Source organism: Abramis brama (assembly GCF_963993115.1).
Source record: "Abramis brama genome assembly, chromosome: 25".
Lineage (NCBI taxonomy): Eukaryota > Metazoa > Chordata > Actinopteri > Cypriniformes > Leuciscidae > Abramis > Abramis brama.
This window is the reverse complement of record NC_139987.1, coordinates 12,042,932-12,064,073: the sequence shown is the minus strand read 5'-3', so window position 1 is coordinate 12,064,073 and position 21,142 is coordinate 12,042,932. Positions and strand designations below refer to the sequence as shown.

Below are 21,142 nucleotides of genomic sequence, written 5' to 3'. Positions count from 1 at the left end.
AAGGAACTACTACTTTAATTCAGCAAGGATGCATGAAATTGACCAAAAAGTTAATCTTTGGTTATATTAAACAGCACAACTTTCAACATTGATAATAATAAGAAATGTCTTTTTCTTATTAAGCACAAAATCAGCATATTAGAATGATTTCTGAAGGATCATGTGACACTGAAGACTGGAATAATGATGTTGAAAATTCAGCTTTGCCATCACAGGAATAACTTACATTTTAAATAATAAATCAAATAAATGCAGCCTTGGTGAGCATGAGAGACGTTTTTCAAAAACAAAGAAAATTTCCTACCTTTCTACGTTGCCGTATAAGCCCTTGATGTCACTTAGGTCCATTTCGCTGTTCTGGATATATCTTGCCAGAGACAGTGACCAGAGAGAGCCTTCTTCTTGTGACCTGTGATTAAAAAAGGATAAAAGGGTCTAAAACTTTGCTTTCTAAAAAAACAAATGAAACATTTATACAAAATCTAGGCCATTATCCAAAATATATAAAAAATGCACATGAATGAGTTCACCTTGTGAAAAGCATGTCTATAAGAGTGGTTTTGATCAGGCTGTTGTTGAGGATTCTCTGCTCTAAACTCCAGGACTGCAGCAGTTTATGATATTCAGAAACCATGAGGGGTGAGAACTCCATTTCTTCACACCACTGAAGTCCATAGAAAATCTCTGAAACTACATAAAACAAATATTTGTAAAAACTGATTACATGAATTGATTCTTCAGTCCAAAAATGTTTTAGTTGTAAAATAGTCAAAATATTTTACCACATTAGAAAGAAAGAAAGAAAGAAAGAAAGAAAGAAAGAAAGAAAGAAAGAAAGAAAGAAAGAAAGAAAGAAAGAAAGACTTTTATTCAGCAAGGACGCATTAAATCAGCACATTAGAATGATTTCTGAAAGATCATGTGACACTGAAGACAGGAGTAAAAATATATACATTTATATATACATTATTCTACATTTTTTATTTTACAAAAACAACGCAACCAAGAGCTAGACAAATAAATGAGTCTCACCTATGTGTTTGAGATCAGGAATTTCGGAGAAGTCTGCCTCCACCTGCAGGTCCTCAGGTGAAGCTGCACTGAGGATGATTCTTCCCAGTAATGCACTTACACACAGGTGCGTGGGAAGCCGGTTAGACGCCCTGAACTTCCACACGTCCATGCAGAGTTTTTCACTAGTGACTCTGAGACGACCACACAGCAGAGGGTGTCTCACCCACTGCAGAGATGCACAAAGACAGTTACATAAAAACAATGACAAAGAAATAGTATGTTGAGAAACTACCTTCTATACTTCAATTATTTCCTCTAAAAATGTGTGAATGTCATTTGTAATTGTCTGAGGACCTGAGGGGGCAGGGCCCGTCTAATGCAGCTCCACTCCTCTTCGGTAGGAGTAAGACAGCAGATAAACTGAGACAGGAGACAGCTGGTCTTCTGGGCCGAGGCGATGGTCTGAGCCAGACTCTCTACAGCTTGCACCAGAACCTGCAGACTGACATCATTAACAAAAGAGATTTAGCTACCACACAATTCATTCAGCCATCCAAACCACAAAAGCAACAGCTTTTGGAGAAAGCACATTTATCTACAGATGGTTAGAGAAGGCCAAACCTTTTGACAGTCAGTGGTGTGGTGAGCAACTGACTCTTAACCCAGAGAGCAACGTTGTGGAGGAAGGTACCCTTTGTGACCCCTGCGCCCAGGTGAGTGATCAGTGATTGAATGCCGGCAGTGTAGGCGTGCTGAAGCTTCAGAAGAAGAGCATCTGCCGGAAAACACCACACATGCATTTAAAAGAAATGCGCACAAATGGGGAGACAACATTGTGTAATATTTGAAGGTATTCAGAATTCATTAAAACATTCTGTAAAAAGCAGTTTTTTCACACAAACTACAATTAAACGCTTTCTTCAGTCTTCACCTGAGAGGCGAGTGATGGTTTGGTCTTGCGCACAAAGCTGGAAAACAGTCATAAGCAGCTCCTCTGCAGACGCCAGCAGCAGGCAGCCCTTAACTGAAGAAAAGAAGGTGGCAGCCACATCAGAGATGAAAGTGACCAGCGGCTCCATGTTTCCGGCGTCAGACATGCCCTTTGCTTCTGACAGGGTGGCGTGAAGCTTGTCAATGATCTTCTCGACATGCACCTTACCAATAAGAGGCTCTGCAAAGAGAGGGTGAAACAGTATTATTTTCTTTGAAGAAACACACCTGCTGAAAAAGTCTTTTTATGTCAATTTAATTCCCATAATGAGACATGGACAACTGTTCAAAAGTTTGGGGTCAGTATGTTTTTCTTTTTTAATTCATATTTTTATTCAGCAAGGATGCATTAAATAGATTAAAAATGACAGTTAACACATTTCTAATGTTACCAAATATTTTTAATTTCAAATAAATTCTGTCCATTTTGTATGGGAGAGAGAAGTCTCCTGGTAAGGTTATAGTCCTGATTGGAATACAGTTTGGTTAAATCTCTACCTCACCTCCAAAAACCCCTCGCACATTTTTATTTATTACAAAACGATACACAAAATGCAATACTTGATGAAACTCTCATCAAATCCTAGTCGCAGTTTGTGTAATAATAACTTTTTTGCATATGTTTTGGGATTGTTTGGTCATATCCCATTTCTGGAAACATGTAGTAAAAGTGCTAAACAACATCACAAAGTTGCAGTTTGACCTCGATGTTTGTCTTTTATTGCTCAATAATAAATCTTCTTATAAGTTTACATTAGTTCAGAGAAGACTAATTTTATGTTTATGTCTGGCTTTACTGCTGCTGCAAAAAAAAACTATTTTACAGCAATGATTTACACCTGACATAGACCTTAAAAGATTCTGACTGCATTCATTTCATAATATAGTTTGTTTAGAATGCAGCACTGCAATGATTAATGGGATATATACTGTTACCTATTGAAATAAAATAGCCCAAGCTTTAAAATAATTATTTTATATTGATTTGTCAATCAGTGTGATAATTTGCTACCATGGTTTATTTGTATGTTCCTTTTAATTTTCCCTGAAGCATTTTTTTTTTTTTTTTGCTGTTATTCTATCATTGTAATTAATATTATTTCAAATAAAAATAATAAAGCACAAAAATAAAGTCTGTCCTTTTGAATTTTCTATCAAGAAAGAATCCAAATAATTAAAAATGAATCCTATTTCAAGAATCCTGAAAACAAGTATCATGGTTTCCACACAAAAAAATAAGCAGCAACATTGATAATATTAAGAAATGTTTCTTAAACAGCAAATCAGAGTATTAGAATGATTTCTGAAGGATCATGTAACACTGAAGAATGGAATAATGATCCTGAAAAATTGTATTATGTATTCATGATAAATAAATATTAATGTTTTATTGTATTCTTGTTTAAATATATGCAGCCTTGGTGAGCATAAGAACTTCTTTCAAAAATATTTAAAAATATTACCAACCCCAAACTTATGTTTCTACTAAATAAGTAAATAAAGTAAATAGGCTGTCTTTAACTCCAAAAGGTGGTAGATCAGGATGTAGTTGTTGAGTAGTAATGATATAAAGACTTACTATTATTGTGCTGCTGTGAGAGAGCGAGGCTGATGAGAGGCCAACCGTGTTCATGATGGCATGATGTAGAAGGGGATCCATGCAGACCCATCACACACAGCTCTCCAGCCAGACCCACCAACCTCTCCCCTAACACAGGACCCCTCAGCCAGCCAATACACACCTCCAAACGGACAGGATCTGCACATGCCTGGTGTCATGGAAGTCAAGAGAATATTTAGCACATTTTTTTTATATATATATATATAAAAAACACTGTTAAATGTAAAGCTAAATGTAACCTAATTGAAAAACCCCTTTAATAAAAACACGTACCTTTTCAATAAGTTGAAGAGTCACGTTCCAATTCAAATCCCTCTGTTATGAAGAGACAAATACTTGATTATTGATGTTACATATGTAAAAGTGAAAATGTCTCTTGATGGAAGAAAAAGCTTAGTATTTAATTAAAAACATAAAAAAAATATGTTTTTGAAAGTCTCTAATGCTCACCAAGGCTGCACTTATTTGAATATTATTACAAATATTATTAAAATAACTGAAACCAGTCTGAATTCTTGGATGCAGAGAAAGTATCTTTTGAATATAAAAATATTTTGTAACTTTACTGTCACTTTTGGTCAATTTAATGAATTCCAGCTGGGAAAAAAAGTATTAATTTATTTTTAAATCTTACTGACCCCAAACTTTTTAACGGCAATGTAAATGTTAATTTTTTTAGCGAATATAAACATGTATGTTAAGTTTGATAAAGCAGAAAAAGCCATACTTGTTAAGCCCTTAGTATAAATGTTTAATGTTATATTATGTTATATTATATTATATTATCCCTGTAGCATCCTAATGTAGGTCTCTTACACTGATGTGGTTGAGGATCAGTGTCTTGTCATCACTGGAGCTGCAGCACTGCAGGGAACTGAAAATCATGTCCACCAGGAAGTCAGTGTCCTTCCTGCCGTCCTGCTTTAACCATAGAGCCACTCTCTGCAGGAGAAAGCGGACAGCTGCATTCTCAGCAAGCGGCCTGAGCTCCGGCCCCATTTCAGGCTTCATTTCCTCTGGCCTCAGCAGCACCTGGAACACCTGAGGGCTCGGGAACGCCCCGAGCAGCTGAGACAAAAACCGCAGGTGCCTTTCCGACTCTCGTTCACTCACGTACACCATGTTGAGCTCCGCCAGCTGGCACACCAAATCCAGCAGGTGTCCATTTCTCAAGGGACGGTCTTGTTCCTCCACCGCTGGAGCTTCCATCGGAGGTTCCTCCCCTTGGCTTCTTTCTTCCTGGTCTGTGATGCAAATTTTCACAGTTTTCTTCTTCTTGGTCTGTTTACTGGCACTGTTCGGGTTATGCATAATCTGCAGGAGCGATGCAATGCCCTTAAGGGCAGTTCGCTCGGCCTCCTCGCAGTCCACGCAAGTTGTGCACAAACGACCCAGACCCTCCCAGAAGTCTGACATCAGTCTTTGAAAGGTGGAAGCCTCTTTTCCATCTATCCGCTTTTCCCAGGAAAGCAGCATATCTGAGACCTGAGGAAACAGAGGACCCGTCTGCAGCGATGGGTTTCCCAGAGCTCTGTCAATCAATGGCAGGAGCTGTGGAGAAAGAGATCAATGCATGAGACATCAGCATGTTTAGAGAGATCTTTTGCTTGTGACCCACAGACCTGTTCTGAGATCAGCATGTTCTGGATGCTTCTCTGCTCCTGCTCGTCTCCGGCGTTCTGGAGGATGATAAACCGCAGACACTCCATCGTGGCAAAAATGATGGCTGCACTCTCTGAGGGACTGGACGTGGCACGCTCACTCGACAATCTGGACCAAACATACCGGCGTAAATAAAAACTGAGTGTAATTATAATACAAAGCACAATAATTAATGCTATGTATTCTGAATTTAAAAACATTTTGCATTTATAAAACTACACCATCCCGTTTAATACTAAGGGTCATGGGAGGATATATAATTTAAGCAGGCAATTCTGCAGCAATGACATGACTACATGAATGAATGACTATACAAATAAGAACATGACATTCTTTACCCCTGAATGACGGATGAGAGGAATGTTCTAGAGAATTCCAGGTCGGGCTGTGTGACCTCTGCTGGCAGTTTGCTTATAAATGGCAGCAGGTTTGGATGCAGAGATGTTGCAAGACCTCGACCTCCTTCTTTAAGAAGCACCCAGAGCTTCGGCATCATGCCTTTCCTGGCACTGACATGCGTCCAACAGTTCTGCACAGAGTTCACATGATGGCAATGAATTTGAATCACCACTGACAATAGACAACAGATAAAGGTGCAATAAAATTTCTATTAGAATGCAAAAAGATTAACACATTGATTTAAGAATTAATGTGGGTTTATGATAAGAGCTTTAAAATGTGAGATTTGTCTATCATATTATACATTATTTTTTTTATTTAAAATACATGTTTATATAAAAATTATTTATTTACACCGTTCAAAAGTTTGGGGATGGTAAGATTTTTTTTTAATGAAAGTACCATTCGCTCACCAGGGCTGCATTTATTTGGTGGGGGAAAAAAAGCAGATTCAAATGTAAAATTACTTTTATTCCTGTGATGGCAAAGTTCAATTTTCAGCATAATTTCTCCAGTCTTCAGTGTCACATGATCCTTCAGAAATCATTGTAATATGCTGATTTGCTGCTCAATAAACATTTCTTATTTTTATCAATGTTGAAGAAGGTTGTGCTGCTTAATACTTGGGATTAATATTTTTTTCAGGGTTCTTTGATGAATAGAAAGATTCAAAAGAACAACATTTTTTTAAATAGAAATCTTTTGTAACATTTTAATTGTCTTTAAAGTCATTTTTGATCAAATTAATGGATCACTTTTTTTTTTATTAATTTCTCTTTTTAAAATCGTACTAACCCCAAACTTTTTAAATGGTAGTGTACGTAATATGTTTTATTATATGAGTCTCACATCAACACAGGACAGAATATGGAGGACCGCCTCCCACAGAGGAGGCAGCACCATCGGGTCTGTGTCGTCGATTGACAACAGCACAGCAGAACACGCTCGGGCCGCTTCTGCCTGGATCAGCTGGGGTGTTTGTTCACACATGGAGGCAATCAGCTCAAAATACGCCCCTCGAACCTAAAACAAACAAAAGACAACTATGAATCCCGCTAAAACATCTGATGTGAATCATAAAGAAAACAGCTAACAAATAGCACAAAGCATAATTCACAGAAATTCTTTGGTATATCTATCAATATTTTGATAACATTGCACTCTTCATTTTTCGATCCTCAATGAAAGCAAAATAGTGTGCGTATCTATTTTAACAACCATTAAGATAATATCTGTTGTTTGATATACAACTATGTTGAGGGGGATTTTGGGCCAGTGAGATTGTAATGTGAGTGTTAAGTATCATAAATTAAAACTAAATACACAACAAAATGTCTTGTCACATGTTGTTTAAGATACACCCTACACTGCTCACTTGTGGGCTCTTGTGTTTGCTGTACTTCCAGAATTTGCCCTGTGTGATGAGTTGGATCAGCCGCTCATTTAGCAGCTCTCTGTCTTGCTCAGGTAAAACGCTCAGAAGTCTCTTCAGGGCCAGCAGAGAGCTGGTCAACAGACGGATGTACTTGGCCTCTCGCTCCTCCTCTGGCACACTCCTGCACAAAAAAACAACAACACTGAAAATACATATTTAAACATAATTAACATACACATTCAACATATAAACTAAAACTATTATTATCCGGGAGGCGCACACAGTGTATCATTTTTTAAATATCATAAAATGACCAAAAAAAGCAAAACCACTGTCACATCAGGTTATTTCAGTACATATCATACACTCACTGAGGGTCACTGAGAGTGTTAGCTGTTTCTTTCAGCAAATTGTCTTGGAGTACCTGAGAATCACAGAGGATGTATGTAAAAACTGTAGCTAAGCAATGTACAAGTACAAGCATCAAAAATTCTGCAGATTGTCATTTTGTCTCACTATGAGCGTAAAGATGAGCTTTATCTTACATTTAGGACTTCATCTTTACAGAAGCTGATGGCCTCTGGTTGTTTATTCAGGGGAAATGCGGCCTGGAAAGCAGCGCTGGCGGCTGAGGCTGCAGGAGAGTATGTGTCACACTGAGAGATGAGCCAGTGACCCATGATGCTCTTCAGGTAGGGGGCCAGATTCCTCTTCACTTTTAAAACCAGCTGCTCAAACGCCTGCTGTGTGGCCTCACGCACACGGCGGTCGTGGTCCTGATAAAATTATATTATAATAAATACATATGTTCAGCAAACAGAAGGAAAAAAATGGCTGCCTCTAAATACAGTGGGGTCCAAAAAATCTGAGACAAGCAAGTTTCTAATTTCATGCAAAAATTAGAAACTTTTTTTATTTAATACAAAATCTTTTATTCAATTATGTAATTAACATTATCATTTACACAAATATAAAAAATTATATTACAAATAAAATAATAAATATCTAAATAAACTAATTATACAAATACATATATAACGACAGGCTTGTCATTGTTCACTTACCAATGATATTCGGCAGTATATCCGAGGCCAATATGGGAGGACACCTTTTACAACATCAGGCTGTCGCTCTTGACACATTGCTCCAAACTCCTGTACTGCCTGAAATACACATTTACCAGCATTTATGAGCCATTCAGTTTCTGAGTCAGTGAAATGAAATGTTTATATAAACTGATATTGGAAAACAATGTGTTGTGGCATTCTTTCTTTCACTACATGACATGTAACCTTGTCACAGTCTTCAACCTGTTAAAAGTGCATTAATAGCGGAGTTGATCAGGCTGAGCACCATAAACACTTGTAGCCAATCAGCAGTGTCCACTCAATTCAATTTAATTCAATTCATACACTCATGATGGGTGAGGAGAGACAGTGAGTAAGAGGTAGATTTGAAGAAAGACTGTAGAAAGAGAGATGGCTGAGAGACATTACAAATGAGAAAAGGTCAGAGGAAAATCACTGGAAAAAGAAGGGTTATGATCAGGCAAGAGCTTCAGGACCCACGTTAATATTAGAAAAGCTTTCCAGTGCTGAAGAGAGATAAGCAGGAAGGCCTGAAAATGGACGCCAAGGTTGCGTTGTTTCTGCTCCATACATGAGTGGCATTGAAGATATACTGTTGTTGTAATGTTAGCTATAGTAACATGACAGTTTTTAGTGTCATTGTTTGTCTGGAGCTGGTGTGCTGCTGGTGACTAACAACAATCTGACAACAAACTGATTTGAAATATCAACAGTGTTTCTCAGAAATCGCGAGATGGTCCTCACTGCAGAACATGAAATCCAGGGGGAGGAGTTGGATCCAGATCCAACTCCTCCCACCTTACATATACCTAAAAAACACTGCTGATTGGCTAGTGTTTACAGCTTAACATCACAAAGACAAAGGAATTGATTGTGGACTTTAGGAGGCAGGCTCCTCCTCCCACCCCTGTCATCATTAGAGGGACTGATGTGGAGGTAGTTGAGGACTACAGGTACCTGGGGGTACACATTGACTGTAAACTGGACTGGTCTAACAACATCAACACTGTTTTCAAGAAAGGGCAGAGTCGGCTTTTCCTACTGAGGCGGCTTAGGTCTTTCAACGTATGTAGGAAAATGCTGACCATGTTCTATCACTCTGTGGTAGAGAGTGTCGTGTTCTTTGCTGCTGTGTGCTGGGGCAGTGGGGTGAAGACAGCTGATGCAAACAGGCTGAACAAGTTGATTAAAAGGGCTGGTGCTGTCCTGGGTGTCAGTCTTGAGAACCTGACAGAGGTAACTGAGAGGAGAATGCTAAAAAAGCTTCTCGGTATCATGGACAACCCCTCTCACCCCATGCATGCCTCCTTGATGGGCCATCGGAGCACACGCAGCAATAGACTCATCGCCTCTAAATGCAGAACTGATCGTCACAGGAAATCCTTCCTACCTGTGGCAATAAGACTGTACAACTCTTCACTGCTCTGTAGGTGATTTCTCAGGATTAATAATAATATTAATACTAATGTTACTTTGTCCGTAGTCAAATTGTGCAATATTACACAAATGTATGTCATTAAATGTTTGTTTCATTCCACTATTATATACTTATACTCTCTTTATTTATTTTGCACTGTCATTTTTCAGAACCATTTGCACTAATAGTTATATAACTGTATTTTACTGTATTTTATTTTTATTTTATTTGTACTATTTCACTGTTGTTATTATTATTTACTGTACTTTTCCTTGTTCTTTGGCTGCATTGAGCATGCTTGTGACAAAAGAATTTCCCTCGGGATAAATAAAGTTTCTCTTATCTTATCTTATCTTATCTTATCTTATCTTATCTCCACCCCCTGATCCCTAAACCCACCCCTAAACCTACCAATCTCCACCCCTTATATCTGGATCCAACTCCGCCCCCTGGATCTCGTGTACTGCAGTGAGGTGCTACTGGAAATCGCTTATAGCCCCTTTAACTGTCACCCCCCTTTTACAGCATAGATCTGAACTTAAATGGTTGTAATTCATGAATGGTTTGAAATACAGACCTAAGGTTGGTCTCTTTTTTTAAATTTACTCTCAGAAGTGAAAGCATTTAAAAAATATATATAAAAGTTTAAGCAAAAATGTAAAGAAAGATATACAATTTGTATTAGATTGCACAAACGTACTGTTGTATTATAGTTATATTAGGTCTGCCTACTGCTCAAACGTAAAAAAATATATATAAATTATAAAAAATTTATACAAAATAAAATTGATAGGAAATCAAAGCCATATATCTAAGATGTGTTTCAAATTTGAAGTTCATATTACAAAAACTGAGCCCGCTAAAAGGTTTTAAATTACCTTTTCCAATAGTATCGGCATGTTCAATTTCAAAACGGTTTCTAGGGTGGTTTTTGACTGTTTAAGCTTTCAAATGATAAAAAAAAGTGTGCCAAATATCCCACTATCAGGACAGTGAGAGGTAACAGGCTATGAAAATATGTGTGGGAGACCCTAACCCTGACAGTGCTTACTGATCCACATTTTTAAATGGTAATTATCACTGATCAAACAATGATCACACATTTGCCCTCTAGGCAATATTTATTTGTGACACTAGACTGTGAAACAGTGCTCCAATCAATCACAACAAATGATACCTTCAATTTTGTGACTGTATCTCTCTTGGACAGTTTCCGTAGAACCATGCGGAAGTCTGCATCAACTAGATTGTCTATCTCTTCAGCCCCCTGTACTGCAGGTACATATACTGGATCATTGGAGGTTGAGACACCGAATCCCACAAACCCAGGTACAACACCACTCTCCCTGGCCAACAGATCAGCAGCTCTGCCACTGCTGGACGGCTGAAAGAGAGAAAACACAGGGCTGTCAGTCATTACACATTCATATCTATAGTCACATGACTACGGCCCAATGGTATAATCAGGTAATCACCATCATAATAGATTGCTCAACTAATGCACTGCACATTGCTCAGTCCTTAAAGTACTATTTTAAATGTGCTTTATGAATAATTAAAGAACTAGAAGAACTAGAACTTATCAACTAAGTCCAGCAGGATCCTAGTTTTTATTTTTATTTTTAATGGGAACTAATTAACTTTCTTCCTGTTTACAAGACAAACACGTGACGTCAGGACAACAGGAACATAGGTTTACATATCAGACACGACCACAAAAATCTTCCCAAATCTAATGTTTCATAAACATTACTTTTATACAATAAGATAAAGCAAGTACATAATAGCGATTTGTTTTTAGCGAGCTACAGTTTGTCATGCTGTCACAGTTTACAACACTGGCCTGTTATTCAGTCAACTACACTGACTTTAGATCATTTCAACGAGTTGACTTGTAGTTAGAAAAGATTAGTAACTGAATAATTTTCATTTGTCTTACTCGAACATTTCCTTTCGTTCTCTGTTTATTTTTGCCACCCATTCTCGTGTCGGTTGAGCGTCTGCTTTTCCGACTTCAGTACAGTCACACTAGGCGCGCGGTTATGATGTCACGTACACGCAGTTTGCGTGCGTCCAAAATACTGTTAGCCGCACACGTGAAGTCAGTTGTGATCAATAACGACAGGTATTTCTGTTTTTCTAGATGGGTAGTGTTGTGTTATGTATATACATATGGAATTCCTGTTTATTCCTTCAATTTATAATAGTTTTACTGACTGCTTTAAAACTGATATTGTTTATGTCGATGTGTTTGGGGGTTAAAGGGAAGGATGAGCGTGGACGTGGAGCGTGTGTTGATCCAGCTCCAGGATGAGAGCGGTGAGGTGCTCGGATCCCCCTTCGATGTGCCGCTGGACATCAGCCCAGACAAACTACAGCTGGTCTGCAACGCACTGTTACAGAAGGTAGGAACTAGGAAGGATGGACTGGAGTATGTGCTTCAAACATCTCACTGAACTTAAACTTTTGAACTGTAGTGTATACCTGTCCTGTATGCGTAGTTTAGTGCAATCTATAAAGTACAACAACACTTATTATCCTTATGTGTTATACAGTAGCCTATATGTTCATTTTGTATTTGTGTATTTGACATAACGTAATAGTAGTGTGGCATACTTCCATCTAAAACTATTTTAACAAAAAAAATGTTTAAATATATATCGGTTACTTGGAGTAGTCTCTTTGAACTATTTGAGTGAATTGCAAAAAACGAAAAGTTAATTGTAATGTAAAAATGTAAAAGAAACCGTAACCAGCATGTTAAATGTAGTTTGCCTTTTTTCCTGCATTTTAAAGTTGGCATGAAACGGAAGTTGTGATAGTCTTTTTTTCCCTAATGTGACGTATATCCAAGTGAAAGGCTTGTTGGAAGAGAAAAATTTTGATTTTGTTAATTGGGAATTAATTGGATGGTTGTGGTTTGCTATTGCTGTGATGTCATTGTTGCCCCGCCCTCACGCCAGTAAACATGTCATAAGAGAAGAGATGTTGCTGTAAGAGGGAGGGGAATTTATTTTGATTAAAGATTACGAGGGAACCTGAATTTCTAAAAAAATCATTCTTCATGGATTAATCACTTATAATAAATACTGCAATATTCCATTAAAAAAAGTAATTGTCAGCTACCAATTAAAATCAACAAATCATTGTTAAATAACCATCCTATAGAGTATTCTGTAAAATAAAATAGAGTTATGAATAACTTTTGCCTGAAAACATATTTTGTTGCATTACATTGGATGACTATGGGCTGGTTATGAATGGTGCAGCTTTTATCATTTCATAACCCCTATCTTTTTGTCTGTCTACAGGAGGAGCCTGTGCCATTCCTGTTCTTTGTTAAGGATGCAGAGGTGGTGTCGTCCCTGGGCACTTGTGTGCAGACGTTGGGCCTGGAGACTGAGCAGGTGCTGCCAGTTGTGTACCAGCCACAGGCCGTATTCCGTGTACGGGCCGTGGCTCGATGCACCAGCTCTTTGGAGGGCCACACAGAGGCCGTCATCTCTGTGGCATTCAGCCCTACAGGAAAGTAAGTAGATTAAACAGTAATATTATATACTAATTTATATAAAGACAGATACATATATAACATATCAGACTGTATGCATCCAGATAAAGCTTTTTTTATTCAGATATCTGGCCAGTGGATCTGGAGACACGACAGTGAGGTTCTGGGATCTGAGCACAGAAACACCACACCACACTGCTAGGGGTCAGTTTATCACATAACCTTTAGATGTTACTACATACAGTCCTCCTGTAAGTTAAACCAATCATCTGACCCTCTGTCCATCATGTTTTATAAGGCCACACACACTGGGTTTTATCCATTGCCTGGTCTCCAGATGGCAAGAAATTAGCATCAGGGTGCAAAAACAGTCAGGTGAGCATGTCATGTTCATTTTAAGTCACTGAAATTCCAGTGTGCTATAAGTTATTTAGGTCTAAGATGTTGTTTTGTGTCGGATGTGTTTTTTGCAGATCTTCTTGTGGGATCCGATCACAGGAAGTCAGATTGGAAAGACCTTAACGGGACATACAAAGTGGATCACCTGGCTATGCTGGGAACCTCTCCACCTGTGAGTATTGAAAAATCATTTAGGAGTTGTAATTAGCGGTCGGACGATATTTGGCATTTTTGAATTATCTGCATCAGCCGATAAGATGTGAAGAGAGTTTCAACCAGTATAACAAAAAGTGTTTATGAAAAAAAAAAAGAAGCCTACCTTACCTTTAATTAAATATCTCTGTTTTACAGTTCTGTCTAATAAATTATTAGACAAAGCTGTAAAAACAAAAAATTCAACTGTATGCATAATAGAAAGGAAAACACTAATACACTATCATCTACCTTCAACATTCAGCAAATACGCATTTATATCATTTAAACAGGCCTTTGAATATTTAATAAACATTTAATGTCACGTATTCCACTACTTGTAATCAAAGTATTTGTTAATTTGCATGTTTACTTTATTTTAGCTCTACAGTGAATTCATTCAAATGTATTATAAATTATAATATTTTGTATTTTTATAATTTAATTATGTTTTAAAATGATTACATTATTGTTTATTATTTAAGAATTGTTTAATTCAATTATAATTCAGGAAATGTCATAACAAAATAACAAATTGTATCAAATTTCACTCAATCACAGAAACCCAGAGTGTCGGTATTTGGCTAGCTCCAGTAAAGACTGTACGATACGGATATGGGATACGGTTTTGGGCCGTTGTGATAAGATCCTGACCAGCCACACGCAGTCTGTGACGTGTGTAAAATGGGGAGGTGATGGTCTCCTGTACACCTCATCTCAGGACAGAACCATTAAAGTCTGGAGAGCCAAAGATGTAAGATGTTTCCACTCATAATGGATCAAATATAACTTAAAACCATGTTTACTAGGGATTTTGTCTGAATTATGGTGTGAATATCTGCTCTCATCTTTTCCGCAGGGAGTTCAGTGTCGTACATTGCAAGGTCACGCTCACTGGGTCAACACGTTGGCCCTCAGCACCGACTACGTTCTGCGCACAGGAGCGTTCGAGCCAGCTACCGCAACCATAAACCCTCAGGATCTCACTGGATCATGTAGGTTTCAGCATAGCAATGGATTTATTATTGTACTCTGCTGTTCAAAAGTTTGGGGTTGGTATGATTTTTTATTTTTTTTTAGTTTCTGAAAAATGAACACCAAGGCTGCATTTATTTGATAGAAAATACAGTAAAACAGTAATATTGTGAAATATTATTACAATTTAAAATTCCTGTGATTTATTTAGTCACATGATCCTCCAGAAATCATTTTAATATGCTGATTTGGTGTTCGAGAAATATTTATTTTTATCAATGTTGATAACAGTTGTGCTGCTTAATATTTTTGTGGAAACGGACACATTTTCTTTCAGAATTGTTTAATGAATAGAAAGTTCAATATAGAACAGAATTTATTTGTAACATTAAAAATGTTTTTACTTTCACTTTTGATCAATTTAATGCATCCTTGCTGAATTAAAGTATTTATTTTTTTGAAATCGTATTGAGCCCAAACTTTTTGAATGGTAGTGAATGTAATAAGGATCATTTTGTAAATATGAATCAATTTTCCGCAGTGGATGAAATCAAGGAAAAGGCTCTGAAGCGCTACAACAACGTCAGAGTGAGTGAGACCAGTCTATATGCAGTATCGACTTGTGAGAGATGGGATTTATGTGTAAAAAAAACGAAACATTTGGTCTTCTAAAGGGTGAAGGTCATGAGAGGCTGGTGTCAGGATCAGACGACTTCACAATGTTCTTATGGAACCCAGCAGAGGAGAAGAAGCCAGTGGCCCGTTTGACTGGTCACCAAGCACTGGTCAATGAGGTGCTATTCTCCCCGAACACACGACTGATCGCCAGCGCTTCCTTTGATAAATCCATAAAGATCTGGGATGGAAAGACAGGAAAGTAAGTAGGGTGGTCACAGATCCCTGATTGATTTGAGACTTTGGCTATGTTTAGATTAGCATACTACCATATTTATATTATAACTGCAGTATTTTATATTAATATTAATATACAGTACAGGTCAAAAGTTTGGAAACATTACTATTTTTAATGTTTTTGAAAGAAGTTTCTTCTGCTCATCAAGCCTGCATTTATTTGATCAAAAATACAGAAAAAAATTTAATATTGTGATATATTATTACAATTTAAAATAATTGGTTTTCAATGTATTATACTTTAAATTATCATTTATTTCTGTGATGCAAAGCTGAATTTTCAGGATCATTACTCCAGTCTATCACATGATCCTTTAGAAATCATTCTAATATGATGATTCATTATCAAAGTTGGAAACAGTTCTGCTGCTTAATATTTTTTCATAACCTGTGATACTTTTTTAGGATACTTTGATGAATAAAAAGTAAAAAAAAAAAAAAGAAGCAAATTTTTTAAAAATAGAAATCTTTTGTAACAACAATATACACTACTGGTCAGTAATTTGGGGTCAGTAATTTTTTTTCTTTCTTTTTTTGAAATAAATCAATACTTTTATTCAGCAAGGATGTGTTAAATTGATAAAAAGTGACAGTAAAGAAGATTTATATTATTAGAAAATATTTTTTTTATTTTGAATAAATGCAGTTCTTTTTAACCTTTTATTCATCAAATATATTAGACAGCAGAACTGTTTCCAACACTCATAATAAATCAGAATATTAGAATGATTTCTAAAGGATCATGTGATAGACTGGATGTCACATGTGACACTGAAGACTGGAGTAATGATGCTGAAAATTCAGCTTTGCATCACAGGAATAAATTATTTTTTAAAGTATATTCAAATAGAAAACTATTATTTTAAGTTGTAATAATATTTCACAATATTACTGTTTTTTTCTGTATTTTTGATCAAATAAACGCAGCCTTGATAAGCATTAGAGACTTCTTTCAAAAATATAAAAAAACGTAATGTTTCCAAACTTTTGACCTGTACTGCAAGTATACACAGTTGTATGTAAATTTTGTGCATAGACTAGTATTCGAATATTATATTTGCCTAAATTTCACTTCCCTGGGTATCCCACAATGCAATGCACTTTCAAAAGTTATGACATTGTAATAAAAACTACTATTTGAAATGTTTAATTTTACACATCAACTATTGCTTCACATATAGATTTTACAAGATAGTATGCAGTAAGCTTGTATTCCATTCCAAACAGCCTGTTGCTGCATCTGAAATCACAGTCTTTATGAATAGGTACTTGAATAATTAATTACTTTGCGACCTAAAAAAAAGTGTTTGTGAATGTGTATAGTATGAATGTAATCCGGATGTACTTTGTCATTGGCATGTGACACATCAGCTTAAGTTGCGTTGTTTCACTCACTGCCATTCAAAACTCCTCTCCCGTGGCCCCATGGGAAAGTAAAGCGTATATTGGATATGAGCTTCAGAATCTCATTGCAAATAATTTGGAAATGCTACTCTTCACATAATGTTTTTTTCCTACTATATAGTACAGAAGTGTGTGATTTCGGATGCTGCCTTTGTAAACGGATTCATGGTGGCACAGAACCATAGTGTACTTCCAGTAGTGTACACTAGGAGGCACTCAGATCACGTCAGCAAATCACAGCATATTTTGCTTGTTTGCACATGGCAACAACACAGCCAGTATACACAGTGCACAGACAATATGTCGTTCTGTTTTCTCTGACCCTGTGAAAGTCTATTAAAGAACTTAAAGATCTTTTTTTTAATGTTTTCCAGGTACCTGACCTCCCTTCGCGGTCATGTCGGGCCGGTGTACCAGGTGGCGTGGTCTGCAGACAGCCGTCTGTTGGTCAGTGGCAGCAGTGACAGCACTCTGAAGGTGTGGGACATCAAGACGGGCAAACTGAACGCTGATCTGCCTGGCCATGCTGATGAGGTAAGACCATGAATGGATTTTGTTCAGAGGTTAGAGTCTTATGCCTGGCTCACACTACAGGAGTTTTAGGCCGATTTATCCCTGATTTTCCCCTCCGATATTGAGGATTTTTTTTTTATTATTATTGATACAAATGAGTCAAATCACTGATTTCAGCATACAACAAGAATGCTTCTCAGGACAGATATCGCATATCCTCAAACAAATTAACAAGTCAAAAAAATGTTTTCCTATTGACACATTCAAGATTCATAAAATTTGGTAAACATAGTGGTAAACAAAGAATTCCTCCATAAAGTTTTCAAAATTTCATTCTTTTTATTTTTAATTAACTTCAGCGATTCCATCTCTATTAAGAATGAATAACATTTAGGTATGCATTTAGCAAATTTTTGTTTATGGATGTAATATTTACCATGCAAAATGTAGAAGTTCACCACTTTTTGAAACATTTTGCTTCTGTGTGTGAAAGAACATATAATTTATAATTCCCCTTTCTTGGGGCAAAAAGAAAAGAACTAACATCAGACCAAAATTTTAAAGACAAATCACAGTTGTAAAACAAATGAGCCAAGTCTTCCTCGTGTACAGTACAAAAATAATATTTGTTGTCAATGTCCATGAATTTTGATAACGAAGCTTTACATGGGTAGATTTTGTGTGAAGTATTTTAAAATGTACCTCCTTTAACTTTATTCAGCATACAAAATTTCAATGGCCTTATAAACCTCTTTCCAATGAATATCAGCGATTTGTGCATTCCAAAAAAAAATTCCCTCTAGGAGAGATTTTATGATTGGATTGAAAAATGAATCTGATATTACAGGAATGAGAAAATTGTTTGATACCATGAACTATTAACTCAGGAAGGTTCCTTTCGTTACTTCCAAAAGTAAGGTGACTTTTCATCGAATGTTTCAACCCATTTGGAATAGCTTTTACAACTTGCTGAAACTCTTTAAATGCAATGGGGAAATTGTAGATAAACAAAAACTTCATAAGACAAAACATTTCCATTTTCATCAAACAAATCCATGACAGAGTATAGATTTTTTTTTTTTTTTTTTAAATCACTTGTGTTAAAATAAAGATGTATTCCTAGAGGTAATGAGACAATTGTTCCAGAGAAGCATTTTGTGTGGAGAAAAATTGTGATGGAAACCAATTTTCCAAGCTAATAACACTTGCTGGTAAAATTTGGAAAGTTTAATTGGTCATTTCCTGGGCCGTTTTAACTTGCTTTTTATCTCTCAGAAATAAAGCAGTCTCATCTGCCAATTGAGAAATTTTGATTTCTCTATCAAATATTTTCAGTCCCAGAATGTAATGATTATTCAAAACGTGAATAGAAAGAAGTTCAGCCACTGATAAAAATAGAAAGGGAGAGATTGGACAGCCTTGGCGTATGCCACGATGGATCCCAAATCTTTTAGAGGTTCACATATTAAGAATAATAGAGCTATTAATATCTTTATAAAACATTTCTATAAGATCAATAAAATGATTGCCAAAACCAAAAACTTTCAGTGAGTGGAGTAAGAAGCCGTGTTCGATGGTGTCAAAGGCTTTACAAAAATCTAACACAATAGCCCCTGAATCAATTTGATCAGAATAGTCTAGAAGGTCAATTAATAGAGTGATAGGTCTCCAATTATCTATATTTTGGGCATCTTTATCTGGTTTAGGAATCAGAGAGATTAATCCTTGTTTCATAGTTGTGACCAAATCCTTTTTTTTTATATACATTCATTGAACAACAAGAAAACGGGATCTTCCAGTACCTTCTAAAAGTGTTGGTAAAATTCAGTTGAAGGCCCATCTGGACCCGGACTCCTACCCTTTTTCATACATTGGAGAGCTGATAGTAATTCCTCCTTAAGGTCGGAGTCACAAAGGTTTTTGAAGTCATTACTAATTAACGGCTAGCTGGAGCCATTTACCTCCAGTCTTTGTGCTAAGCTAGGCTAGCGGTGGGTGCGTCAGACAGAGTTACGGCACGCACGGAGATGAGAAGGGTATGTATGGACTTATCTAACTCTGGGGGATACAGTGAATAAGCAAAAGTCCCAAAAAGTCGACGTGTTCCCTTAAGATTTGAGGGAAGAAAATCTGCAAAGATTCTCCTTAAGTGTGTGCTGCAACCAGATTTCATAATCGGTTAGGATTTTAAAACTCCTGTAGTGTGAGACAGACAGTACACCCACATCAATGTTATTTTAGTATTATATATATATATATATATATATATATATATATATATATATATATATAATATTTAATATACTATTATAGGATTTTATAGAGTATTTTTAATTTAGCTTTTATTTTTATATTTTCAGTTTTCATTTTAATTTCAGTTTTAGTTAGTTTGTTTGTTATGCTTTTGTTATTTTTATTTGTTTTATTCATTTATTTCTGTATAGCTCTAATTTTTTTATTTCAGTTTTAGGAATTTTAGTACTTCAACTTAATTATTTCAGTTAGTTCACAAGGCAAAATTTCTCATTTTCATTTAGGTTTTTCATCTAAAATTTACATCAGCTTTATTTAAATTAAATTGTTTTTTTTAGTTTTAGTTAACCTAACAAAACCATTTTTCCCCCTAAAACTAGTTTTTAAATTAAATATTAGGATTCTCACAGTTGTTTAAAACTTGAAAACACTTTATTTTATTTTATTTTATAAAATGCATGTAAAAGTAGAGCAAGATATAAAAAAAGTTTTTTTTTTTGTTTTTTGTTTTTTTTAGTAAATAGGCAAATTTAGTAAATTTCCCACATTTAGAAATGACTTTATTTTGGGTCTCTAAGCACAGTCACCTAGCAACTACCCAGAACACTCTAGCGACCACATAACGTGCCAAAAACTCTGAATACCTTAACAGCATAGCAATGCCTTGGTAACAACCACCCTTGTGTTAGAGCTGCATGTTATGCATGGACAAACACCATTCATCTATTTTCTTTTATTGCTCAGGTTTTTGCCGTCGATTGGAGTCCCGATGGACAGAGAGTGGCCAGCGGTGGGAAAGACAAGTGTTTAAGAATGTAAGTGACTCCTATATCCTGCACAGATTATTTATTTCCATGCCCGCACAATACTGTGCGCGACACCACCTGGAAGGAACACTTGGCGCATGTCTTATCTTCTTTTCTCCATTAGATGGAGGAAGTAACCCGGAGAAACCAGCAGCCCCAGGCTCTGCATGCAACAGCCAATCAGGCGTCTCCAAGCATCCCCCCCACGGGACAGTGAACAGCAAGTGTTGGAGCACTAAGCCTTAGCCTATTTGTCCAATGAAACCACTTTGACAGCATCACAATAGCTGACATATAATGCTCTCTGATGTTGTCGGGCCAGATAGCGGGAAGATAAAACGCCCGATACACCACTCAAATGAGCAACTGCCCTGTGGAAGTGCAGGCTTCTGACCCAGTCTAATCCGTGTAATCTTTCTCACACACATTCTTTGTAATTAACTTAATCCCTAATGCTGCGATACAGGCGGCATTAACCGGGTCTGTTCCAGTGCCGAGAGATAACCAGCATCGTCACAGTGGACCGCACTACGTCAGCAGAGACGTTTTCTCATTAAACAAGCAGTAAAAGGATTTTTATGGGGTCTGTGTGACTTTCTTATCTTGAATTAACA

General features: G+C 36.6%; 2 protein-coding genes across 2 annotated transcripts in view; one reads left to right on the top strand and one right to left on the bottom strand.

The window, feature by feature from the left end:
* ltn1 (listerin E3 ubiquitin protein ligase 1) overlaps positions 1-11,616 on the bottom strand; it is a 23,981-nt gene extending 12,365 nt beyond the window's left edge. Inside the window, exons 1-18 of the mRNA XM_084104641.1 lie at positions 11,506-11,616; positions 10,744-10,950; positions 8,126-8,224; positions 7,607-7,837; positions 7,433-7,485; positions 7,062-7,242; positions 6,536-6,709; positions 5,626-5,816; positions 5,248-5,395; positions 4,442-5,176; positions 3,899-3,940; positions 3,584-3,773; positions 1,946-2,185; positions 1,636-1,789; positions 1,369-1,516; positions 1,033-1,240; positions 531-690; positions 305-409 (exon numbers count right to left, since the gene is read on the bottom strand). Of these exons, the coding sequence (XP_083960767.1) occupies positions 305-409; positions 531-690; positions 1,033-1,240; positions 1,369-1,516; positions 1,636-1,789; positions 1,946-2,185; positions 3,584-3,773; positions 3,899-3,940; positions 4,442-5,176; positions 5,248-5,395; positions 5,626-5,816; positions 6,536-6,709; positions 7,062-7,242; positions 7,433-7,485; positions 7,607-7,837; positions 8,126-8,224; positions 10,744-10,950; positions 11,506-11,547 (3,308 nt within the window). The 5' untranslated portion in view covers positions 11,548-11,616. The remainder of the gene's footprint in view (positions 1-304; positions 410-530; positions 691-1,032; positions 1,241-1,368; positions 1,517-1,635; positions 1,790-1,945; positions 2,186-3,583; positions 3,774-3,898; positions 3,941-4,441; positions 5,177-5,247; positions 5,396-5,625; positions 5,817-6,535; positions 6,710-7,061; positions 7,243-7,432; positions 7,486-7,606; positions 7,838-8,125; positions 8,225-10,743; positions 10,951-11,505) is intronic.
* nle1 (notchless homolog 1) lies at positions 11,604-21,112 on the top strand. Its single transcript, XM_084104642.1, has 13 exons — positions 11,604-11,691; positions 11,831-11,971; positions 12,878-13,095; positions 13,199-13,278; positions 13,373-13,449; positions 13,548-13,645; positions 14,227-14,419; positions 14,525-14,660; positions 15,182-15,228; positions 15,315-15,517; positions 17,331-17,490; positions 20,467-20,537; positions 20,653-21,112. Exons 2-13 carry the CDS (start codon positions 11,837-11,839, stop codon positions 20,663-20,665), a joined length of 1,431 nt encoding a protein of 476 aa, XP_083960768.1. The 5' UTR covers positions 11,604-11,691; positions 11,831-11,836; the 3' UTR covers positions 20,666-21,112.
* The last annotated feature ends 30 nt before the right edge of the window (positions 21,113-21,142 follow it).